The 20,695-nt window shown below is 34.5% G+C and overlaps 1 protein-coding gene across 2 annotated transcripts in view; it reads left to right on the top strand.

Annotated features, from left to right (window-relative positions):
• Positions 1 to 4,047: 4,047 nt before the first annotated feature.
• The window catches only part of LOC137394605 (eyes absent homolog 2-like), a 45,466-nt gene continuing 28,818 nt past the window's right edge, over positions 4,048 to 20,695 (top strand). The window contains exons 1-5 of one of the 2 annotated variants that reach the window (XM_068081339.1): positions 4,048 to 4,066; positions 4,378 to 4,495; positions 5,651 to 6,136; positions 8,594 to 8,683; positions 9,488 to 9,711. In XM_068081339.1, the coding sequence (XP_067937440.1) occupies positions 4,393 to 4,495; positions 5,651 to 6,136; positions 8,594 to 8,683; positions 9,488 to 9,711 (903 nt within the window). In that variant the 5' untranslated portion in view covers positions 4,048 to 4,066; positions 4,378 to 4,392. Of the gene's footprint in view, positions 4,067 to 4,377; positions 4,496 to 5,650; positions 6,137 to 8,593; positions 8,684 to 9,487; positions 9,712 to 20,695 lie in introns of those variants that run through there. The other variant, XM_068081340.1, reaches the window with a different exon arrangement.

The raw sequence follows: 20,695 nt of genomic DNA, 5'->3' as shown, positions 1-20,695 counted from the left end.
TATACTATTATACTAAACTCGGTTTAGTCTCTCTAAGTTCAATAGCAAAGGAGTTTTCATCACCAGAGAAACGCTCACCTATTTTCTGATAGCAAGCAAAAGTTCTTTTCCTTCTGACTAGAAGCCATCCAGTTGTAGTCACAGGTCACCTGCTAAGAGTTGAGTGTTAGATACAGTAATTCAGCTTGGCTCACATTACTATTATTGTAATATAATTTTGATTATCTAATAGTAGCAGCTTGACAATAGGCTGTTGGGGTGATAATATTAAAAACTGGACTGGAATATATATCTTACCGCTTTACTCAGCTTAATTAAGCTTGTAGGCCATATTTGGATGGTTCAATTCATCGAATATATTGTTATATTATAATTATATTATTATATTATATGACTATTATAAACCAACCGCTATAATAGTCTGTTGGTATGTAGGCAAAGCTTTAAATAATATAGTATTGGAGTAATAACATAATTTATTCAAAATTATTGTCTCAGATCTCTTGTGACCACCAGAATGGCAGCAGGTAGTAATTTATTTTCTTCGTGGACAAGTAAGGTATACATGTATATGACCTTAACATAATAATTCTGGTTTTATGTTTAAAAGGCCTGTGAGAAAATACTTGAAGTACGTATCACCTAACAGAACTTGCATTGTGTCTGACTCTATTATAAATATCGAGGAATGAAGGTTATTCTCTAGCACTATCATTATGTATTTTAGATTGGCTCAGCACTTGAAAGTTGCAAGGCAGCTAAAATATCCATCATAAAATTTTCTCTATCGCCAACTTTGAAGATGTTGATTATAGAGATCCACATCAAAACTATTAACATTATTGCTACTTATAACCCCTGGCAGCTATTAGAGCTGTGAAACGGATAAAAACCATAGTCAAAGGAAGCATAATTTTACTATCCTAAAGTTATGTGGAATGCTAGAAAATGGGTAGCAAATTGATTACAATAACAACTGTGATCAGGGAGTATTAATGACACAAATACGGTTAGTTTGTCTTTGGTTCATTTGTATAACAATGAAATATGAAACCTTCTGCATGAATAGATGGCACTAGTTATCTCATGGTTAGTGCAAACAAATAACTAAATTTTTCTGCACACCTCTGGCATCTATCTGTAAAGTTCCAAGCTATATCATTACAGGTCAATTTAGCACCTGTTTGGCGATTGTTAGATTTTCTTCTTAGGTTTTACTTGTTGAACAAAATGCTTTTCTGTGTCAGCAGTAGTTTTGAAGTATAAGCTGTGAAGTTTGAGTTTAAGACAAAAAGAAACACCCGCTGCGCTCAGAAGTGTTTGGTGAGGCACATCCAGAGGCTAGCCAGAATGGTTTGGTTGTATTCTCTCATCATCTGGTTTGAGTTGTATTCTTTCAATTAATTATTTTAATATTTTCTTATGCTACTGTAGTGATGAAAGCATTAGATTGCAACAGCACAAAAATCAATTTTTGAGGAATGTTCGCTTTTTCTTGATCACCAGAGAGGCAATCAGCTTCACAAAGCTGGTCCCCATTGATAATCAAATATTTCTTCTAGTTTCCAGTTGAAGTAATTCTGTAAAATATGCTAATCTATATATATAAACACTGTAGGTATGAAAATTAGATGCAATACATAGAACAAAACATTTTGGCCAATGAAAGATTTATTCAAAAATTGCTATTGTATCTGTAGAGGAAGAATGTTTTTTCTTCCACTCTGTTAGTGGGAGGACCTGACTTGTGCTCTCTGAAACACTCAACTGTTTTCATGAAAAAAACGACCATTATGGAGCTAAACCAAATATATTAGCTCAAAAAATCTGTTAACTCTCATCCAATTTGTCAGTGTTCTGATTCTGACATCGCTTACGCCGCCTTCATTCATTTCTCACAGTATAAGCGGAGGTCCTTCGATGATGCGTTATTGCCGCTGTTACTGCTGCCGCATCATTATATACAGGTGAGCCAATAGGCTTCATTCACAGGGCTCATCTGTTTACAATCAGAAGCTGACCACATACTGGAGGTCTGAACCTGTACTAATAATAAACGTCTGCAGTGAGCGTAGCCTCTCTCTCAACTAACTAGTATGTTTGATTAGTGTACTAGCGGCTCCGCGTGCGCTGACTCGACTGCTGCCGAAGGTCAATGGTGTAGGCTTTCACTGATACGAGGGTAGGTGTTATGTTTCACTTCTCTTATCATCTTCTGCTCTAACACGAACTCATCTGAGCGATAATGCTGACTCTAGGTCAACAAGGGTTCGCCGACAGCACCCATTTCCTTTGACCTCTTGATATCATTGGAATTTGTTGTAGAGTGCCACATGTAAAGGAATGCAGTTCATGGGCAATTTGTACTCATGGGTTATCTCTGTGTACAGATCTTCTTGAGCTGAACTTCCTGCCAATGTCACTCATCTCTCTTCACGTCTTATTTGGTTTTTCACTCACGAACTCTACATCACAATGAATTGTTGATACAGTCAAGATCTTCGCATGAAATTTGCAAATCACCTTTTATCTAAACGATTCTATTCCTACTTAAGAGTCCCACCCTCTGTTTTCCACCAATCGAGTAGAGGCTTGTTATTTGCTGCTGGCAAGTGTTGTATCTAACTGTTTAAATACAAATAGAATATTTTTAAATATTCTCATTCTAATGGTTTTACCTGAGCATATGATAGTGTGGATTTTTTCTCCATAGAATACCAACAACTTTTACATTAACGGTAACTTTATGAGTTTGATGCTCAGCAGACTAGAGCTAGGGCTATGTCTGGTTACAGAGACAGCAAGCATCATCGTCAGCAGTGTCAGCAATCTACATGCTAGCCATTTTCTATATCTAAAACCTTCAATGGGCGCTACTAGGGCAAACACTTCAAGTGCGTTCAATGCAGTAGTTGATTTTATCAATTTGGAATTTTGGGACCATCCGCTGTGTTTTTATACATCATGCTACTTGATAGGGTAAGGTCGCTCTCTTGTCAGGTCTAGACAACCCCTCACAGGTTGACACTGCTAACCATGTGAGACCAAGACTGATTAAAAAGTTTGATGCACTGCACATTGATCACTTAGATTTTAAATAACAGGCAGAATGGAATAATCATCTAACTATGAGTCAAATCAAACCAATGATAGCCCACCAGCCCCTGGTGGCTGTATATCATTGGTCAAACTGACAATAAGCACTATTACAAACTATTTAAAGCAACTGTCTTTTATGGGCCACCTACATGTATATGTATTTCTAAATTATAATGTAGCCTATTGAACTAAGAAACTTATCTATATTAGCAAAGCTCACTTTGTCATTGCGTTTGTCTGTTAGTCTGCATAAACATTGTATTTCTCCATTTTTTGCCGGATTTTATCCAAACTTGCATATGCTCTGCCACCTTCTGCCAGGTCACTAAAAATACATGGCTTCAAAACTCGGTCCGGTTCCTGAGAAACAGCCTGCCAAACACCCAGCTGCATATCTGAGCTAGTCATATATAAGGCTGACCATATTTTTAAAATGAAAAAATCCTGCTAGCGTTAATAAAAACAATCTTTTGTAGTTGTTGGCTAAATAAAGTTGTACTAATCCTTACATAACATCAAAGACAGTAGCTAGGAGAAGTGCCCAAAAGCCAGAGAGCTGGATTAGTACCGTACTAATCGTTACAGAGCGCTGTTGCGCAAAGAATAACTATCTGCAGACAGCAGCAGAGCTCAGCCTTTGCCTACAAACGCAAGACAGCAAGTTGTGTGGCGGCAGAACAAAGTGTAGTGCAGTTACAAACACTAAAAATATTTTTTCTTGGCAAGCAATTGATGCGTTTAACGGATAAACAGATGAGTCATGCCAAGGCATGCTGTAGTAAGATCTGTAGCCTCTGGTCCACAGTTGTTTGTTATTAGCACAGGAAAAAGCACTAAGTTAACACCAGTGTGCTGGGTCTTGCCAATAAAACTTGGGTTTCAGGTCAGTTGCTGTGAGTGATAAGGAGATGAGACTGCGGTGACCTGGAAACTTAACGCTAGAGAGTAGAGAGTAGCCAGAGACCGAGTGGGTGATAGGGGAGTGTATAGTGGTACAGCCTGTCCGCTGCCAAGTAGACTAATGATTCCCCTAATAATTTAATCTTTCCTTTAGCTCTTAGGCTAGAGCTTGGTTAAATAAATCTTTCAGCTATGAAGTTCTCTGAATAGTATTCAAGTATGTGCTGGCAGTTTTGCTATGAGCAAAGTTGTGAAAGCAAGAAAAAATATTGCTTACATATATTTGACAGGCGAAGACCCAATGCAGAAGCAGTATCTGAAACTAATGACAAAGTTTATTCAGAATATAAAAACATAGCTCTGTTCTTTACTCTGTAGATGTAAGGGAAGGCCATGGACCAGTCCATGCTGCTTCTTCTGCCCTGCTCGCAGGAATCTACAGCCAACTCTTCAAATACCTCTTTGGCTACAGATGCAGACCTTCCCAATTCAAATGGTTGTTACCTTAATATAATTTCATGATACAGTTTTTACTTTCTCGTTCAGCTAATCTTCAACTATAAAAAAAATAATACCAACGCTGATGCTATATAGCGGTACAGTCCAAGGATGCATCTGCGTATAAATACATAGACATGTATCTATATGAATATATATATACATGCGTATATACATAGGGCCTACGCATGTATATATATATATATATATATATATATATATATATATATATATATCTAAGTGTTTGTTGTGAGTTCAGTTATAAAGTTATAGGAATGGAAGACCGCTTCGCACTCAAAAACAGTGGCTCTGCAGACAGGCACACTAACCACTACACCACACGGCCACTTACTATACTATGGAATAATTATAGATGTATTTTTTACACCCGCCAACTTTTACGGCGATTAGTTACATTACGCATGCTTCACACTTCAGCTAGAATGGTTGAATTACTAGATGCAAAATATGTGCCCAGACTTACCTAAAATGCTATAAGTATACTTATGTATATATAGCATAAAGTTAGTTACACTTATAGCACACACAGAAATAAACAAAGCATCTTCCTTTAAAAGTTAGTATCGTAAATTTTGTATATGTTGAGTAAAAATAAATTTTCTGAGCAAAAACTTTGTTATTACTCGTGCAACGCCGGGCATTAATCTAGTATGTGTCTATATGCACATGCACATGTATAAATATATGCGTATATATGTATATGCACACTATGTTTAAATATATAGTCAAGCAGAGATTTTGAATTCTGAGTCAGTCTGTTAAGATGGAAACTTAGTAAATACAACAATCATTATTTTTATAGTTTCCGTAAGTCGACTCTAGCACTTATCATTTGTTGCTTGTCTAAGAATAGCTAAATGCTTCACAATAGGTACATCTTGCTGTCTTAAGAATAGATAGATGCCAGTAAATTACTAAGGTCAAAAATGTGTACAGCTTTTGTAGCAAAATTCATCAAGCTATGTTGGGAGGTTTCAGTTAGTGAGTGCAAAACAAGACCTCTGCAGTAGTGAAGTTCTTACAATAATAGAAATATAGCAACAATATCATTTAACGTTAAAATTCTACCGTCTGAAGATTCGCAAAAGTTATTCATGTGTTTAAGTTCTGGAATGCATTGATTGTATTATAGATCTTAAAAAATCAGATTCCATCCAACTATTGCGAGAGTCCTACACGACCACGACTTCTACAGCTATGAACAAGACGGTGTGTTCCACAAGCTTACTCAGCCCCTCTACCACTCACGGATTAGAACAGCAGCTAACCAGCTACCTCTTAAACCCTCTAACGTTTGGTTGCTTGTTACCAAGCAACAGAGGTCAAGGACAATTAACCGCTGCATTTTTGCCAGATGGCTCAATGACATTGCTGCAAGCGGCAAATATATCGACGAGTTCGATACCTTCCCATTCCAACAGCCCATCTCTCTACTCTTCGCAGACCCTTACCGATGAGTGTAACACGACCTCCGATGATTTTGCTAGTGGAGGTGGAAAAGTGAGAGCTGTTAGTGACAAGCTGCTCACTTCTACCGTTCTACATTTACCACGTATTTCATCAAGTCTTCAAGAGAAAAATACGGAGAGAAACTATGCAAATGGGGAGCAACGATCTGGTAAGACAACTCTAGCAGCTGTGTGTGCATTCACTTTACTATTAGGGGATCTTATGATAGGAGATCAGTTAAAAATGGTGACATGGTATTTGCCTTTGCTAAAATATAGCTATGTATGAGAGCATGCGTGGATATGCCATATGACTAGGTACTCAAGAAAGCAGTTTTTTGTGGTTTCGATGGAGGTTATAGTGAGCATATAGGAAAAAACTGCAAAATTTGTGCACAAAGTGTTAAATGGCAGCAGGCCAACATTTTGCCAGATACGATTGGCTCCGATCTTACATGCAGATTGACCTATCTTGGAAGAGAATAGGCTCACATACTTGAAATAAGACATGGTATTTTTCTGTCTAGTGGAGTCTTATACCCAAGTTATGCTAATGTTTATATCACCTTGACCTTTTCAAATTGGTTAATCTATAACAAAAAACCTTTTTTAGCAAAACAGCGCTTTATATCTCCAAATGATCAGTTTAAAAATTTCATTGTTATTAATTACTAGTTGTTTATGGTCCAGAGCAATTAGAGCAATTCAGAGCAAAGAGAAAGTTCAACTTTTTCTAATCATTCCAAACTCTTTACACACTTATGTGCCAGAATATCTAATAGTTACATCTAATTGCCTTCGTGTTATGTAACACTGTACTTACCTGTAAGTAAACTGCAGTTCAATGAGTAAATGAACTCACTACACTTTTGTTCGAACCAGAAAGAATCAGCAAGCTAATCAGAGGCCAGCGCTACAAATATCAACTAGCATACAAACAGTATTGCTGAATGTTTGTATGCTTTCATTTTGGTCTTGAAAATTGGAGCAAACCTTTCATTCTGTTGTTGAGGCATCCTTCTACTGCTAGCAAAAACCTTTTTTTTCTAAGTTTAGATTAAAAGCAAGATTGTTCTTATTTTTGTTCATATAACTTTATTGCGGTTTCGTAAGACTTAGTGGTAAATTCATTTAAATATTTTTAAAATGCCAAACTGAAAATATCTTCTTAAAACCAATATTAACTAAATGGCTAACACTGAGTATCTGTCGATTGAATCGAGGTTTTAAGTAACAAAGAGAAGATAACTGCCAATAAAACTATGACATCTTTATAAAGAGCCGTGATTTCAAAAAGTGACATCTTAATGTCGTTTGTAGACATTTAAGCCCTGCATCCTTCTCACAAATGAAATATCACAAGTTCTCAAGTGTTTGTCTAGTTATATTGATCGAGTAAAGACTGGCAAATGAAGTAGGAGAGCGCTTTGTTGTTGGTGTCTACACAAGTAGTCAGAGTTAAATAGGGAATCGCAGTGAAGCAATATTGACAGCTGTCTGGAAAAATAATATTGCTTCATTTTCACTACACATGTACAACGGAAGACAACTTTTGTTATGTACAACGAACTTGGCAATGAAATCATTGATTCATATCTGATCCCTTTAGTGGTCTAACAATGCACGTGTATGCAATTTATCATGAAATCAGACTATACATACTCTCTGGTGGTAAATGTGTTATTATCTAACCAGTCGATTAATATGAACGATTTTGTTACACTCTGTAAATAGACAGCTTTAGGCTTGCTTGGAAACTATCTATTTTATATAATTTTGTTTTTAAAAAATAACAAAAATAGATGCCGACACCAAAGATACAGTAGGTAAGTGAGGCAGCCACACAATTCCTAAAATATGTTACACCATCATTTGTTTGTTATTTATTTTATGCGGCAAAAATAAAGGTCGATGATAGCACAGTTCAAATGGCGGTCAATCATCAATTATTCATTAAATTTATCTTGTCAGAGTACAATAATGAAAGCTTTCGTAAAAGCTATTATTGTTCTATAATTTGGACTAGCAACTTGGCTATATATTGACTCATTGCTCATCAGCTCAACCTTAATCTTCAGCTTGAGCTTGAGGCAAGTACTCGCAACTCCCGAGTCTTTGCTAGCAGGCCTGAGCCTGAGTAGACATGACCACCCACTAAGGTTAACCAGGTTGAGGAAACAATTTTTATGTAATAAATTTGGTTTTTTAGAAAGAATGCATTTGCCACTATTTTATTAGACACCTGCTACTTTACGACAAAGGACTGTCGTCGTTATGAGCACATCTACCAACGAGTAAAAGCTTTCCTGATCATCTTTTTTGAAGTAAACAACGCATACAAAATTGATAGTTCTTTGAATTAAAGCTTATAGAATCTACTTTCAATGAATGTGATATCACCAATAATAATAATAATAATTATTATTATTATAATAATTATTATAATAATAATAATAATAATAATAATAGCAACAGGCAAACACACAGAGTTTGTTGCCCAACATCAAACTCTTGGCGCTGTATTTACAGTCCCAAGGTTTTTTACCTTTCACTTACATTGTATATTAAAAAATTATTATTTATAGGGTTGTATAAGTGACTGCAAAAGTCAGTCATATATTTTGTAGAGTTGTCTTCTCGGCCAATTGGTATGTCTACTAACCAAGTTTTGCCGCTTGCCTCTCAGATTCCTGTATCAGCTTCAACAGGTGCTACAGGCAAGTAGCTAATGAACTATGCTATTTTATAATAGAGGCATTTTGACTGACTACTCAACATTACACATACAACAGAGCGTGTCAGTAAAACCATGAGTTATAATTTGGGAAGCAGATTAGTTTAAAAATTACTGGTCTGTGAACTACTGAACTTTACAAGTAAATAAAAACATTTTCCTCTGAAGAATTACTTTTCCAAGGAATGACCTTTGACCGTTTAGCTGTGTCGCTTCGATTGATAAATGATAGTTACCAATTTTACTGCTTCATATTCATTACCATTTTACCATACATTTTATATTATCAGTCAACAAATATGTGACGAGTTTTAGTATTTAATTTCTATAAAAGTCTTGAGTATTATAGTGAGTCTAGCAAGATGTTCAGGTATATTGAACTACTGAATAGGAAAACAGAAAGCAGGACATAATTAAATCACAAAAGCACACGTGTTTGGTTAAACCAAGTGTCAATATGTAGGACAGTTGTCGCAAGGTCATGTGACATCAGCTAATTATAACCAGTACATATATCAACAATATGACTGTACGTTCTGCTAATGATGTAGGATTATTTTGTTCGCTTTCCGAATATGATTCGTCTGCATGCTTCGTCAAAACATTGACAGGCTTTGTGAATGCTTTTAAAATGGCTCCATCACTCAGGGGCTGTAAAACATGTAAATCAGCCTTGACTAGCTGTGTAGGCTTTCTATTCAGCAATGGAGACAAATATTTAGGTGATTAGTGTGAGAGAAGACAATTTAGAACGTTAGCCTTGAGGTTCCCACAATGTTGTTTACAGGCACTCCAGATCACACTAGCAGTTCATTTCCATTAGCTGGGTCAGCGAGTGAAATGCTAAAGAAATGTGCTGCTGTAGTGGCTGAGCAGCACAAGAACACCAATACCCAGCTACGTTTGTCTCAACAGCTGCTGCCTCAGCAGCCACTGGTTACAAGAGAGTCAGACAACTCCAAATTAACCAGCCCACCGTTAAAGACAGGCATTGCTAAGCCACGCAAAAAGGTCAGACTACATGATTCAATTTGGGCTGGTTTCTGCTAAATTTAACAGACTGTTTGCTGTACATTAGACTAAGTAGGTAAATAGGCTAGGTAAGGTCGTTAAATACCTACCTAGCCTAAGGATAAGCTAGGTAAATAGACCATAGTGTTATAGAATATGATCACATAGAATATAGCTTTAAATACTATATTATAGATCATAGACTATAAACTATAGATTATGCAATAAGATCATAACATTTCTAATGGTCTAAAAATTGAAAAATTGATAAAATTAAAAAGCAAAGTAATTAATAAGACTCTATTTGTCCTGCAGCAAGTTTTAAATATCATTATTGTTATTATTATTACTAATATTATTATTATTTTGGCGTTAATATAAGATGCTATAACAATCAAATTAAAGTAAATGACATCTTTAATTAAGTGGCTTCAATTAATGAGAAGATAACTCTAAAAAACTTCGAATTCCATAGAAAACTGAGATTTAGCTTTATTAAGCTTTATAATTTCTGTAAAATGTGCTATGTAATGTCCAGAATTGCTATTTATATCACATAACCTATAACATGTTATAGCATCCAATATTGTTATTCATATATTTCGTTACTTCTTGTAGCAAAAATTTGCGCATCTATCAATTCATGTTGTAATCGAGGTCGAGTAGATTTTAGTAACTAATTTTGTAACACTAAAATCATTCCTAAAAGAATTGCTTTCTGCACAATTAGTATTATACATAGAAAAGAGGTGCCAACTATAGCTATGTTAATGTAGGAAATTCGGGAAATCACTGTTTTACTTTGACAAATTTATCAGCTTGCCTAAGATTATAAATAAATATTCTGCTAGTAGAATATTTATTATTTTTAACATTTTATCTGAAGAGTGCAAGTCTACCGCACGAAACTTTAAGTAATAAAATGTTTTAACTAAACTTGTTGTTTTTTAGTACACATAGTTTTATATCAGCTCTGTTTTTACTCTTAACATTGAGCACTCTTTTTACTAATGTGTATAAATATAACTTTTATATATATATATATATATATATATATATATACTAGCGTTAGTGCAAAAGAAGTGTACAGCAGGAACAGGGTAACCAACCAGTAGTCTTGGGTTCAAGGCTAGCTAACTACAAAACTGAATCTCATGAACTTGCTACATAAGAAATCCATATCAATAGTCAATGCAACTGAAAGCCAAAAATAAAATTGAAGGTGATTAAATTAAGTTGAAAATGATAAGTTAAAAAATTGATAATGAATTCAAGGCTTTTAAAAAACTTTTAAAAAAGAAACAATCGCGAAAAGGCAATATTAATTAATAATAAAAAGTACACACGTGTATCTTAAAACTGCAGTTAGATCTAAACCTTTTTAGCCCCACAACAAATGGTAACAAAACTCCAATATGTCAAATTAATGCAATGCCAAAAACAATACCAAACCTATTTAATAACCAATAGTTTTTTTCGCAGTTGAAATATTTCAACTAATCGCTATTCATTGGACACACGCGCGCGTCAAAAATACAAACATTTCATCTTATTTATAGACTGGCAAATGCCCGACGTTGCACAGGTAATAGAAACTAATGTAATGACTATTTCGCTAATGAATGTAGTCTGTGTAGCTTAATGATTAAGTTAGCCGCCGTTACATCTGGAGGCCCCGAGATCAAATCCAGTGCTGCATAGATTGTTCATTGCTATGTATTAATTGCTATAACTGGACACAGAGTTAAACAAAAAGACAAATACTGTTATTTATATATATAGATATAAGATATATAGATGTATATATGGCTTTGTTTGTCTATGGGTTTGTTTGTCTGTGGGTATGTTTGTCTGTGGGTTTGTTTGTCTATGGGTTTGTTTGTCTGTGGGTTTGTTTGTCTATGGGTTTGTTTGTCTGTGGGTTTGTTTGTCTGTGGGTTTGTTTGTCTGTGGGTTTGCCGTCTATAGAACCTAAATTTTAATTAAACAATCAGCCAAAAAATTTTCATCTGATTTTCATTGAAATTCTCCCAGGTTTGAAGGTGAAAAATTTTTTTAGTCATTAACGATAACAGGCGTTTAGGTCAGAAAAGACAATTTTATGAATGAAAATGACGCAAATTAAGATTTTGTAATGAGATGACTAAAATGTTGCAAATTGTCACAATAATTGTACCAATCAGAGATAAAAACTTTCTACTCATACTGGTTACTTTGTTGTTTTGTTTGTCTAGAGTATTTGTTAAAAAACTACTGGAATGAAAGAACAAAAATTTGAAATTTAAGTTATATTGTAACATTAGTAGCATCTATTGCTAGCAGATATTTTGAAATTGTCTCCTTCTGCTTAGTAGTAGACAACTCTCTATATAACCTCAAGAGCTTTGTTTCAAATCTCCATTACATGTTTGTCTTACACTGTCCATAGTTATGTAAAAAGTGTTCAAACTGAAATCAGTACGTAAAACAATTTATCAGTATATAATTTGCAAAAAAACTCTGTATTTTATCAAAAAGAAAAAGAGCAGCTTTAATCTAGTGGTCTAGAGCTGCTGACCTGTGAGAAGCAGGCCGAGGTTCAACTCTCAGAGAAGACTGCTAAAGGTGAGAGGAAGAGCATCTGAACTTAACTCGCTCTTTCTGTCTAATCAGATAATGCATATTAGTCTACAACTGACGGACAATTGCTGAACTGAAGTTTAGTGAAAAACAATTTTATTAACAAGCAAAATAAATAATTCGAAACAGTGATTAAATTGTATCCTGTTCAATGTAGCTCACTTAGCGCGCAAGAGTTAACATAAAACTGTACATCTTAAAAAGTAACTTTTGTGAAAAAAGCGCTTTTAAATATTTTAAAAATTTATTAGCTGATTAGAAATATTTGCCCTATCATCGAAATGTGCATTTGGGTAAGTCTTTTGTGTCTGGATGTTTTGACCAATCAGGTTTTTGAGTTATTATATGAGTTGAGCCAAAGCATTATATTAGGAATTCTTTTGAAGCTGACTGTCAACATTCCTATTTTAGAGACTTCTCTACTTAGTTATAACAAGCTGTGTGAGGTTTAGTTATAAAACTGTTTGTCAAATAACTATCCAATGAAAGTTCAAATTAAAAATTCAAATTCAAGTTCGATTCTGGTCATCCCCTGATAATGGGCTCGTTAGAATGTCATTGAAAAGGTTTATAACTATGCTTTTTAAGCTCAACACGATTTTGGCAGCATCAAGGTCGCCATAAACGGGCACTCTGAGGTGACCTATCTGTGGAAGCAAGAAGCCGTGTGTGCTCACTCTCTTCCAGCTCAAACTCACTGCACGCAGTTTTAACTATAAACAATGTTAATTATGTTAATTAGCAAACTGTCTTGCCGCACTCTAAGCTTTAAAGTTGAGCCAACTTCTGGTTCAAACGTTAAGCTGAAACATAAACGCATGTCTCATGTACCATATGTTCTTTTAAACTGAAGTTCTTCAGTTCACTTTTCCTGAATTGCCGATTGAGCGTTATGTAAAACAACCAAATGTTTCAGCTCGGCGCAGCAAGTGGATATATGGCCAATTTTTTGAAAAAATTATTATTTCTGTACAAAAGTCAAGATTTTAAAGAACAAAATATTTTTTGTGTCAGAGTGACATAAAAGAACTCATAACAAGTTTTTCCACAACGTTGTGAACAACTAAACAAGTTAATTTTCTGCCTCTTAAATATAAGATGGCTGGACACAAAGAGTTGTTGTGAGCAATGCATTAAAAGAACAGGCTGTTTGTTATTTATAACAATTTATTACGAAGTCATTGCACCCACCCGTTTGCACAATTTCTATGTTTGTTCAAATAACTACAGGTAAGCTTACAGATGAAATAAATAGGTAGGTAAATTTACCTGTAGGTAAATATCTACAAGTAAGTCAGGTTGTCTGCTCTACAGCGATTGACTCAAAGTTACAAGTCGCCTCCATGCAAGCCACATAGAAGCCGCTTAAATTTCTTCTTAGTTACAAAAACAATCAAAATTATTTAAGACAACACTTGCTGGTGTCTAGCGTGGCAGACCAGGTAGCGCATAACTTGAGCATTCAGGGCAAGGCTTACCGCTACGCATTGTAATTTGATCGCCATCAGTCTAGTTGTATTTTAGCCATGATAACTCTTGCATATTGTTACGATATGTTTACTGGTAAACGAATGTAAACATTTAATGAAATTGCTGAATAGCTACTAATGCGCAGAGGCAGGAGCATTTTATACTGCGTAAATTTGCGCAATATTCGCCAGAACAAATAGTTGACTAGAAGCCCGTTGTGTTCTTTTTGTGTCTGTAGATCTATAGAGAAAGTAAGTTGACACCAATTTTTATCAACTTTTAGCAAATACTAGCATATGCATTGGGATTCGATTTCGGATGAACAGTTTGTATGTAAGGGAAATTTAAATTCACCTTGTTCTTCAAATATTGTATAACCGTTATCGTGACAAAATGGAGATGCTATATTCTACACAAACATGGCTGTAAGTTACATATGGGCATATGGCATATTAAATGCTTGTGCAAAGTAGTTGAAGATATTACACACATATATATATATATATATATATATATATATATATATATATATACATTACATAGTGTATATATAGATATACACTATATCCACTATATATACATTGTATAGTATATATACATGTATATATATTACTAAAATGTATATATATACATTTTAGTAATATATATTTGTATATATATATGTATTTATATATACATATTTTAGTAATATATATATTTTATTTACCTATATATAAAAAATATATATATTTTATATAGAAAATATGTAAAAGTGGAACTTCACTCTATAAGTTAAACATTTTATTACTAATAGTCTCATGTGGTACAATAAGTATCACACTCACACTCCCAATAAGTATGTTATATACATGTATATATATATTACTAAAATGCTAACTAAAGATAATTCTCTATTCTAAATAAAACTTCTGTGGAGTAAAATACATAATAATATGAGTAAGGCAAAAAATACTTTGCTAATACTCTTCAGGTGCCAAAGAAATGTATATAATATAATCTAAATAGTTCAAAGAAAAGTTGGTGCTTAGCTTTTAACTTCTGTTGATGCTGCTTTTTCTTTCGTTAGTCTTCACTCTAAAAGTACAGCCTGATAAGAGGAAAAAGGGCATCCTTAAAACTGACAGCAGCCGAAAGCTAAATACAATCTATTTAAGCTATTTATAGATTTAGCTTTATATTTTATGTGGTGCACTCTATACTAGAATTATCTAATTAACTATTTTTTTAGGTATTTATTTGTTATAACATTATATATATTACATGCAGCGATTGTATAAGGTTCCGTAACACGCATATACCGTAACACGCATATACCGTAACACGCATATACCGTAACACGCATATACCGTAACACGCATATACCGTAACACGCATATACCGTAACACGCATATACCGTAACACGCATATACCGTAACACGCATATACCGTAACACGCATATACCGTAACACGCATATACCGTAACACGCATATACCGTAACACGCATATACCGTAACACGCATATACCGTAACACGCATATACCGTAACACGCATATACCGTATGCAAAATAGCAAGACATTCTTCAAAACAAAGTTTTAATACACGCTAAAATTGTTTCTTGTTAATTATTACTTTAATTTTGATTTGCAAGTTTGTGGTTTTCGGTTGTTTACAGTTTGCTCTCTGCTGCGAGTCTGTTTTGTAGAGATGCCCCGATTCTAAATTCACCAGCCGATTCAGATACCGATCCGATATACCGATCCTAATTGAAAAATAATCCGATTCAGATACCGATTCCGATCTTTTGTGTTGCATAGATAATTTTGTTCATTTTATTATGCAAATACAAACATTATGCAAAGAAAACATGAATATTATTGTATTTATTTATTTGCATTTATGGAAAAAATATATATACATATTCACATACTGACATACCGTGCATGTAGTGACAAAACAGTCCATGTTTCTTGTAATTTGTAAATAAAGGTAATTACTGTTAGTGGTACAGTTCTATCTGTGATAACGAAGTCCCTCTTCTATCGTTGGATGAACTGCTGTGCCTGTACAAGTTTAGAGCTAATTAATGTTTCTTTTAATTACCGTTAGTGATTCAATTATCTCAGTAAGACGTCTCTTTCTTCCATCATTATCAATGTAGCCAAGCGTACTGAAGGGGGATTCACTCACCACATATGTTGGAGGACAGGCTACATACCGATACGCCACTGGGGTTACCGTTTTTGTTTAATACAAACGATCTTTGTATCGTCAGGATCAAGAGAGTGATAGATAACTTTATGCGTCGACTGTTTAAATTACTTTCGTAATGCTAGTAAATAGAAATATTACACTGCGTTCTTGTCTCCCATTTTTGTTATCTTGTTCGTGATTGCCTGCAATAAATCCTATCGCTGTAATTGGGAAATACCACACTTTTTGTTTACGTTATGGCTAAAAAGTTTCCTTCGCTGTGTTGATCAGGCTATAGACATGAAATAAATTGTGTGGCAGGCCTGAAATTCATTAAGTAAAAGTAAGAAGCTTACAGCTGATGATTTTTTATTAGTATAGCAGGCTAAAATACAGTTTTCTGCTAAATGGTTTATCTGTAAAAAGTATCGGAAGGTTCAGATTTTTTAAGAAAGGATCGGCCGATACCGATTCAGATACTTGGCACCCATATCGGCACCGATACCGATTCCGATACCAAAATCGGGGCAACTCTACTGTTTTGGGCTTAACCTGAAAACATAAAGATTTAGGTCTATGACACAGAGACTTGGCAAAACTCCATTGAGTCATTCTTGTGTTTTTTTTATAGTCAGAACACCAGCTATTTCAAATGCAACTAATGGAATGTTTTTGCGAATTGCCGTGTAAGAACAGGTTTCAGATTTTTATAAATGTCACAGCATTCCTTCAACTTTGACTGAACAATTAGCTCAATACTAAAACGCAACGCAATAATAAAATTGAGTAAGATTCCGGAATGAAACAAACAAAACATCTGAAATGGCATGATCATTATTGCATGAGACAAAAATATCCGTCTCGGTGTTATCTGTGTCATCCAAGATGGTGTGACATAGCTCGGAGTCGTCTACATGTCTGTGAAAGTAAAATATATTGTCATTGACCTAGATTATCTCAGTCAAATCTCAGGCATATTAAGGTAAAACGCTATTGTCTGTTTTTAGACATATTGTCTATGACTTGTTCAACGCTTTGTCTCTTTTCTTTATACCCACTGTCTCATCCGTTACCTGCCGCTATAGAGAGTCTATGCTAGTATCAGATGCACACTGCACCATAGCAATCAGTAAGCAGTTGAAAATTCACCTGCACGAAAGGTGATAGAATTAGGAACAAAAGCTAGGTTGGAGCATGGTTTCTATGTTTTGTTGAATGAAGGTAGAATTAAGTTGTATTATCAGCTGCACGTATTGTATATGGTTTGTGATATCTATACACAATCCTGACTGTCTGCTGAGAAAAAACCTGAATCAACATTTTGGAAGAAAATTAATTTTTTTAATCAAAATCAAAATTTTGATTAAAAAAAATTAAAATTACATCGTTTGTTTTCTACTGTGGTACAAAATGATGGTGTGACTAATTTTCAATCGGCAAGATTTTTCTTTGAATATGCAATATTCTCCTCATCTGATGTGTCATGTAGGCTATGAAATATGGCATATTTCATGTGGACTTTTCAATCATTGCTGATCACATATCTTTAGCTTCAATTAATTTGGACAAAACTTGTTCCATATACAATCGTAAAATAGAAAGGTATTTATTCAAAACGCCATATGTCAAAACATTTATTTTATTCAATTGGCTGTTGCTCTTTTTTATGATTTTCATATGGCATAATTTGGAAAAAAAAATTGAAATAAAAATTTATATCTGGCAACATCGAAGCTTAAATAAATTTGAAAACTTTCTAGAATCTTTATTCTCTTGGTGAAGGATAACAAATGCATAAGCTATTGTCTGTAACACCTGGTTGTGTAATGGTTAGACTTAATTGGTCATCCCCTATCTGTACGATAAGGGTGTAAAGTTATACTATTACGATCTGTCAGGTACAATAGCTAGCGTATACCTACAAAAATCTTTGCATTTTATTCCATCTGACATATCTGTTTATATAATGATAATGTTATTAGCCGGTGGCAGCCTAAATTCATTTAACTGGCACTCGAGGGCATGTTGGGAAGCTGTCAACATAAGTTAGCTGACAAGTAGCAGCATGTGTTTATAAGGTGGTTTTTGTGAGTCCTCTACCGTGATGTAGTTAATTTTCTCATTAGAATTTTTGCAAAGCTAAATTGGGGATAAATTAATACTGTATGGAAATGGCTGACTAATTGTATGTGTAGTGCAATTACCACCTCGCTGTAGATTCGCTCCATACTCTTGCGTCCATTTGCAATTCTATCTGCTCTAATCAAAAGATCAGTCTAGAGTACGCGAGCTCATGTTCCTAAGCAAATCTACACAAATGTAATACTATTAGATTTTATAAATTTCTTTTCACAAAATATACGTTATTACTAATATTACAAGCAAAAAATGAAATGTAGTAAATACAGGGAATCATTTTTTCCTTTTCTAATTTTTGGAAACATATCTCACTCTTATCGAATGAGATTTCTTCCAATAAAGTTTAAATTTATATATACCTATATACACATTATTGTATATACTTTAGTGGAATGGTTCTGCCTTGACAATATAAGCTGCTTTGCTAGTTTGTATATTAGTACTGTTACAATCCGTCAGGTACAACAGCTATCATATACATACAAAAACTTGTGCATTTTATTCCATCTGACATGTATACATAACCAATGACTACAACATAGCCAGTGGAGAAAAGGAAAAAGTGGAGAAATATCTCTCACTTGGAGAGATTGAATTGTGCTGGCATGTAAGAAAAACTATTTCCAGTGGTCGTTAGAGTGCAATAACACCTGCACATCAAATATGGCCCAAGTACCAACAACAATCAACACGTGTGAGTTGCAGAATAGTACACTGTTGGGATCTTAGCCGAGGCTAAGATCTGGAGGCGAGTATTCCCAGGTCTTTGATAGCAGACCTGAGCCTGAGTAGGCATGACCACCCACTCAGGTTAACCAGGTTGAGGAAACTATTTTTATATAATAAATTTGGTTTTTTAGAAAGAATGCATTTGCCACTATTTTATTAGACACTTGCTACTTTATGACAAAGGACTGTCGTCGTTATGACCACACCTACCAACGAGTAAAACATTTCTTGATCATCTTTCTTGAAGTGAACACCGCATACAAAATGGATAGTTCTTTGAGTGAAAGCTTTTGAAGTCAACTTTCAATGAATGAATGAATGACCTCAGCAATAATAATAGAAATAATGATAATAAAAATAATAAAAACAATTATAATAATAAGTGACTACACTGAGTTTTTTGCCCAACATTGATCTCTTGGTGCTGTTCAACTTGTCTGAAAGATAAAAGCTACTAACTTTATCTACTATCTTTGTCTCTGACTTATAAGTTAATCATTTGTGCTATTTTGAAGATGTGGCCAAACAAATCTGCAAAACTACTGTAGAAACTACTGTAGAAACTACTGTAGAAACTACTGTAGAAACTACTGTAGAAACTACTGTAGAAACTACTGTAGAAAAAGTCTATATATGATTAATAAATAACTTAGAAAGTTGTAAGTGTTTTTGCAAGAACAAATTTTACTGGTTTGTATTCACTCATTAAGTAACATAATAATTATATCATAATTCAGTTTTGTTATGATAAATATTATATGTTATTGTTTTATCTTATATTTGTTGTAATTTGGCTCCAATTGGTTAACATTGATTGTTTGCCAAAATTGCAATAGTTTAAAAATTTAACTAAAGCTGATTAAAATTGTAAAAAGCGAGTCGTAAAGTAAAATATGGGTTGTGATTTTTTTGTCTTGTCAAGAACATTCTTTGTTGTTAATTTGTTAAGCAGGTTGAAACACTGAACAATATTTCTGTCAAAAGCACTATCATACCATTATAATATATCAAGCAACATAGAGCGCTATGTTTACTGATATTGCTATGTTTACTGATATTGCGGTACTTGAATATTGTAATAGGCTGCATAAGATGAACTTATAGAGTGAGGTCTGTCCAGTTATGATTTCACTATCCTAGGGTCAAGTTATGTATGCCTAATTTCCTCAAATTGCCTCATCCTATTTCAGTTTTATTGTCTCCAGCCGAGTTGCAACTTTTATGACAATGTCTATTAATAGTTGACTAGTGTTGGTCGCAGTTGACCAATAAGAACGCGTGAATGCATCACCTATACCTTTCTCATGGCTCTATTGGCATAGCTTGTATTTTAAGTCGCTGTGTGTTCATAGTGGCTTGAGTGCCTGACAAAAAGCCCTTTGAAACAGTTTTGTAAGCTTATTGGGAAAAAGTCAGTCACCCGAGTTGTTTGCTATCTCTTCAGTAAGCCGTTCTTTCCTTAGGAATAGTGCCGCTCGCAGTGCCAACCTCAGACAGGTGATTATTCTGCACTCTACTGTTTATTACAGCTGATATTGATACCTCCTCCAAAGCTGGTCTTTAATTTCATATTACTAGCGTTGATATTTATTACAGTACGTTCTCATATGCTAGCTTCGAGTTACGTTCAAGGTATCGGCTATTGATTCAGTGAGAGGCTTTCTGTTCTGCCTCGGACTTACCAATGTTCTAGTGACTTCCGAACTGCCGCAACTTTTTCCGTCAACCAGCGCAAACACTTTTTAAAAGGGCAAATATGAGTGTCTGTATTAATTTTAATAAATTTGTAACATTTTTTATAAGCATCCACAAAGTTAGGTGAGTGATTTTTAATTTCTCTTTGGCATTGTACA

The sequence above is a fragment of the Watersipora subatra genome, chromosome 4 (assembly GCF_963576615.1).
Source record: "Watersipora subatra chromosome 4, tzWatSuba1.1, whole genome shotgun sequence".
NCBI classification, from domain to species: domain Eukaryota; kingdom Metazoa; phylum Bryozoa; class Gymnolaemata; order Cheilostomatida; family Watersiporidae; genus Watersipora; species Watersipora subatra.
The sequence above is the reverse complement of the archived record's forward strand: the minus strand, read 5'-3'. Positions and strand labels throughout refer to the sequence as shown.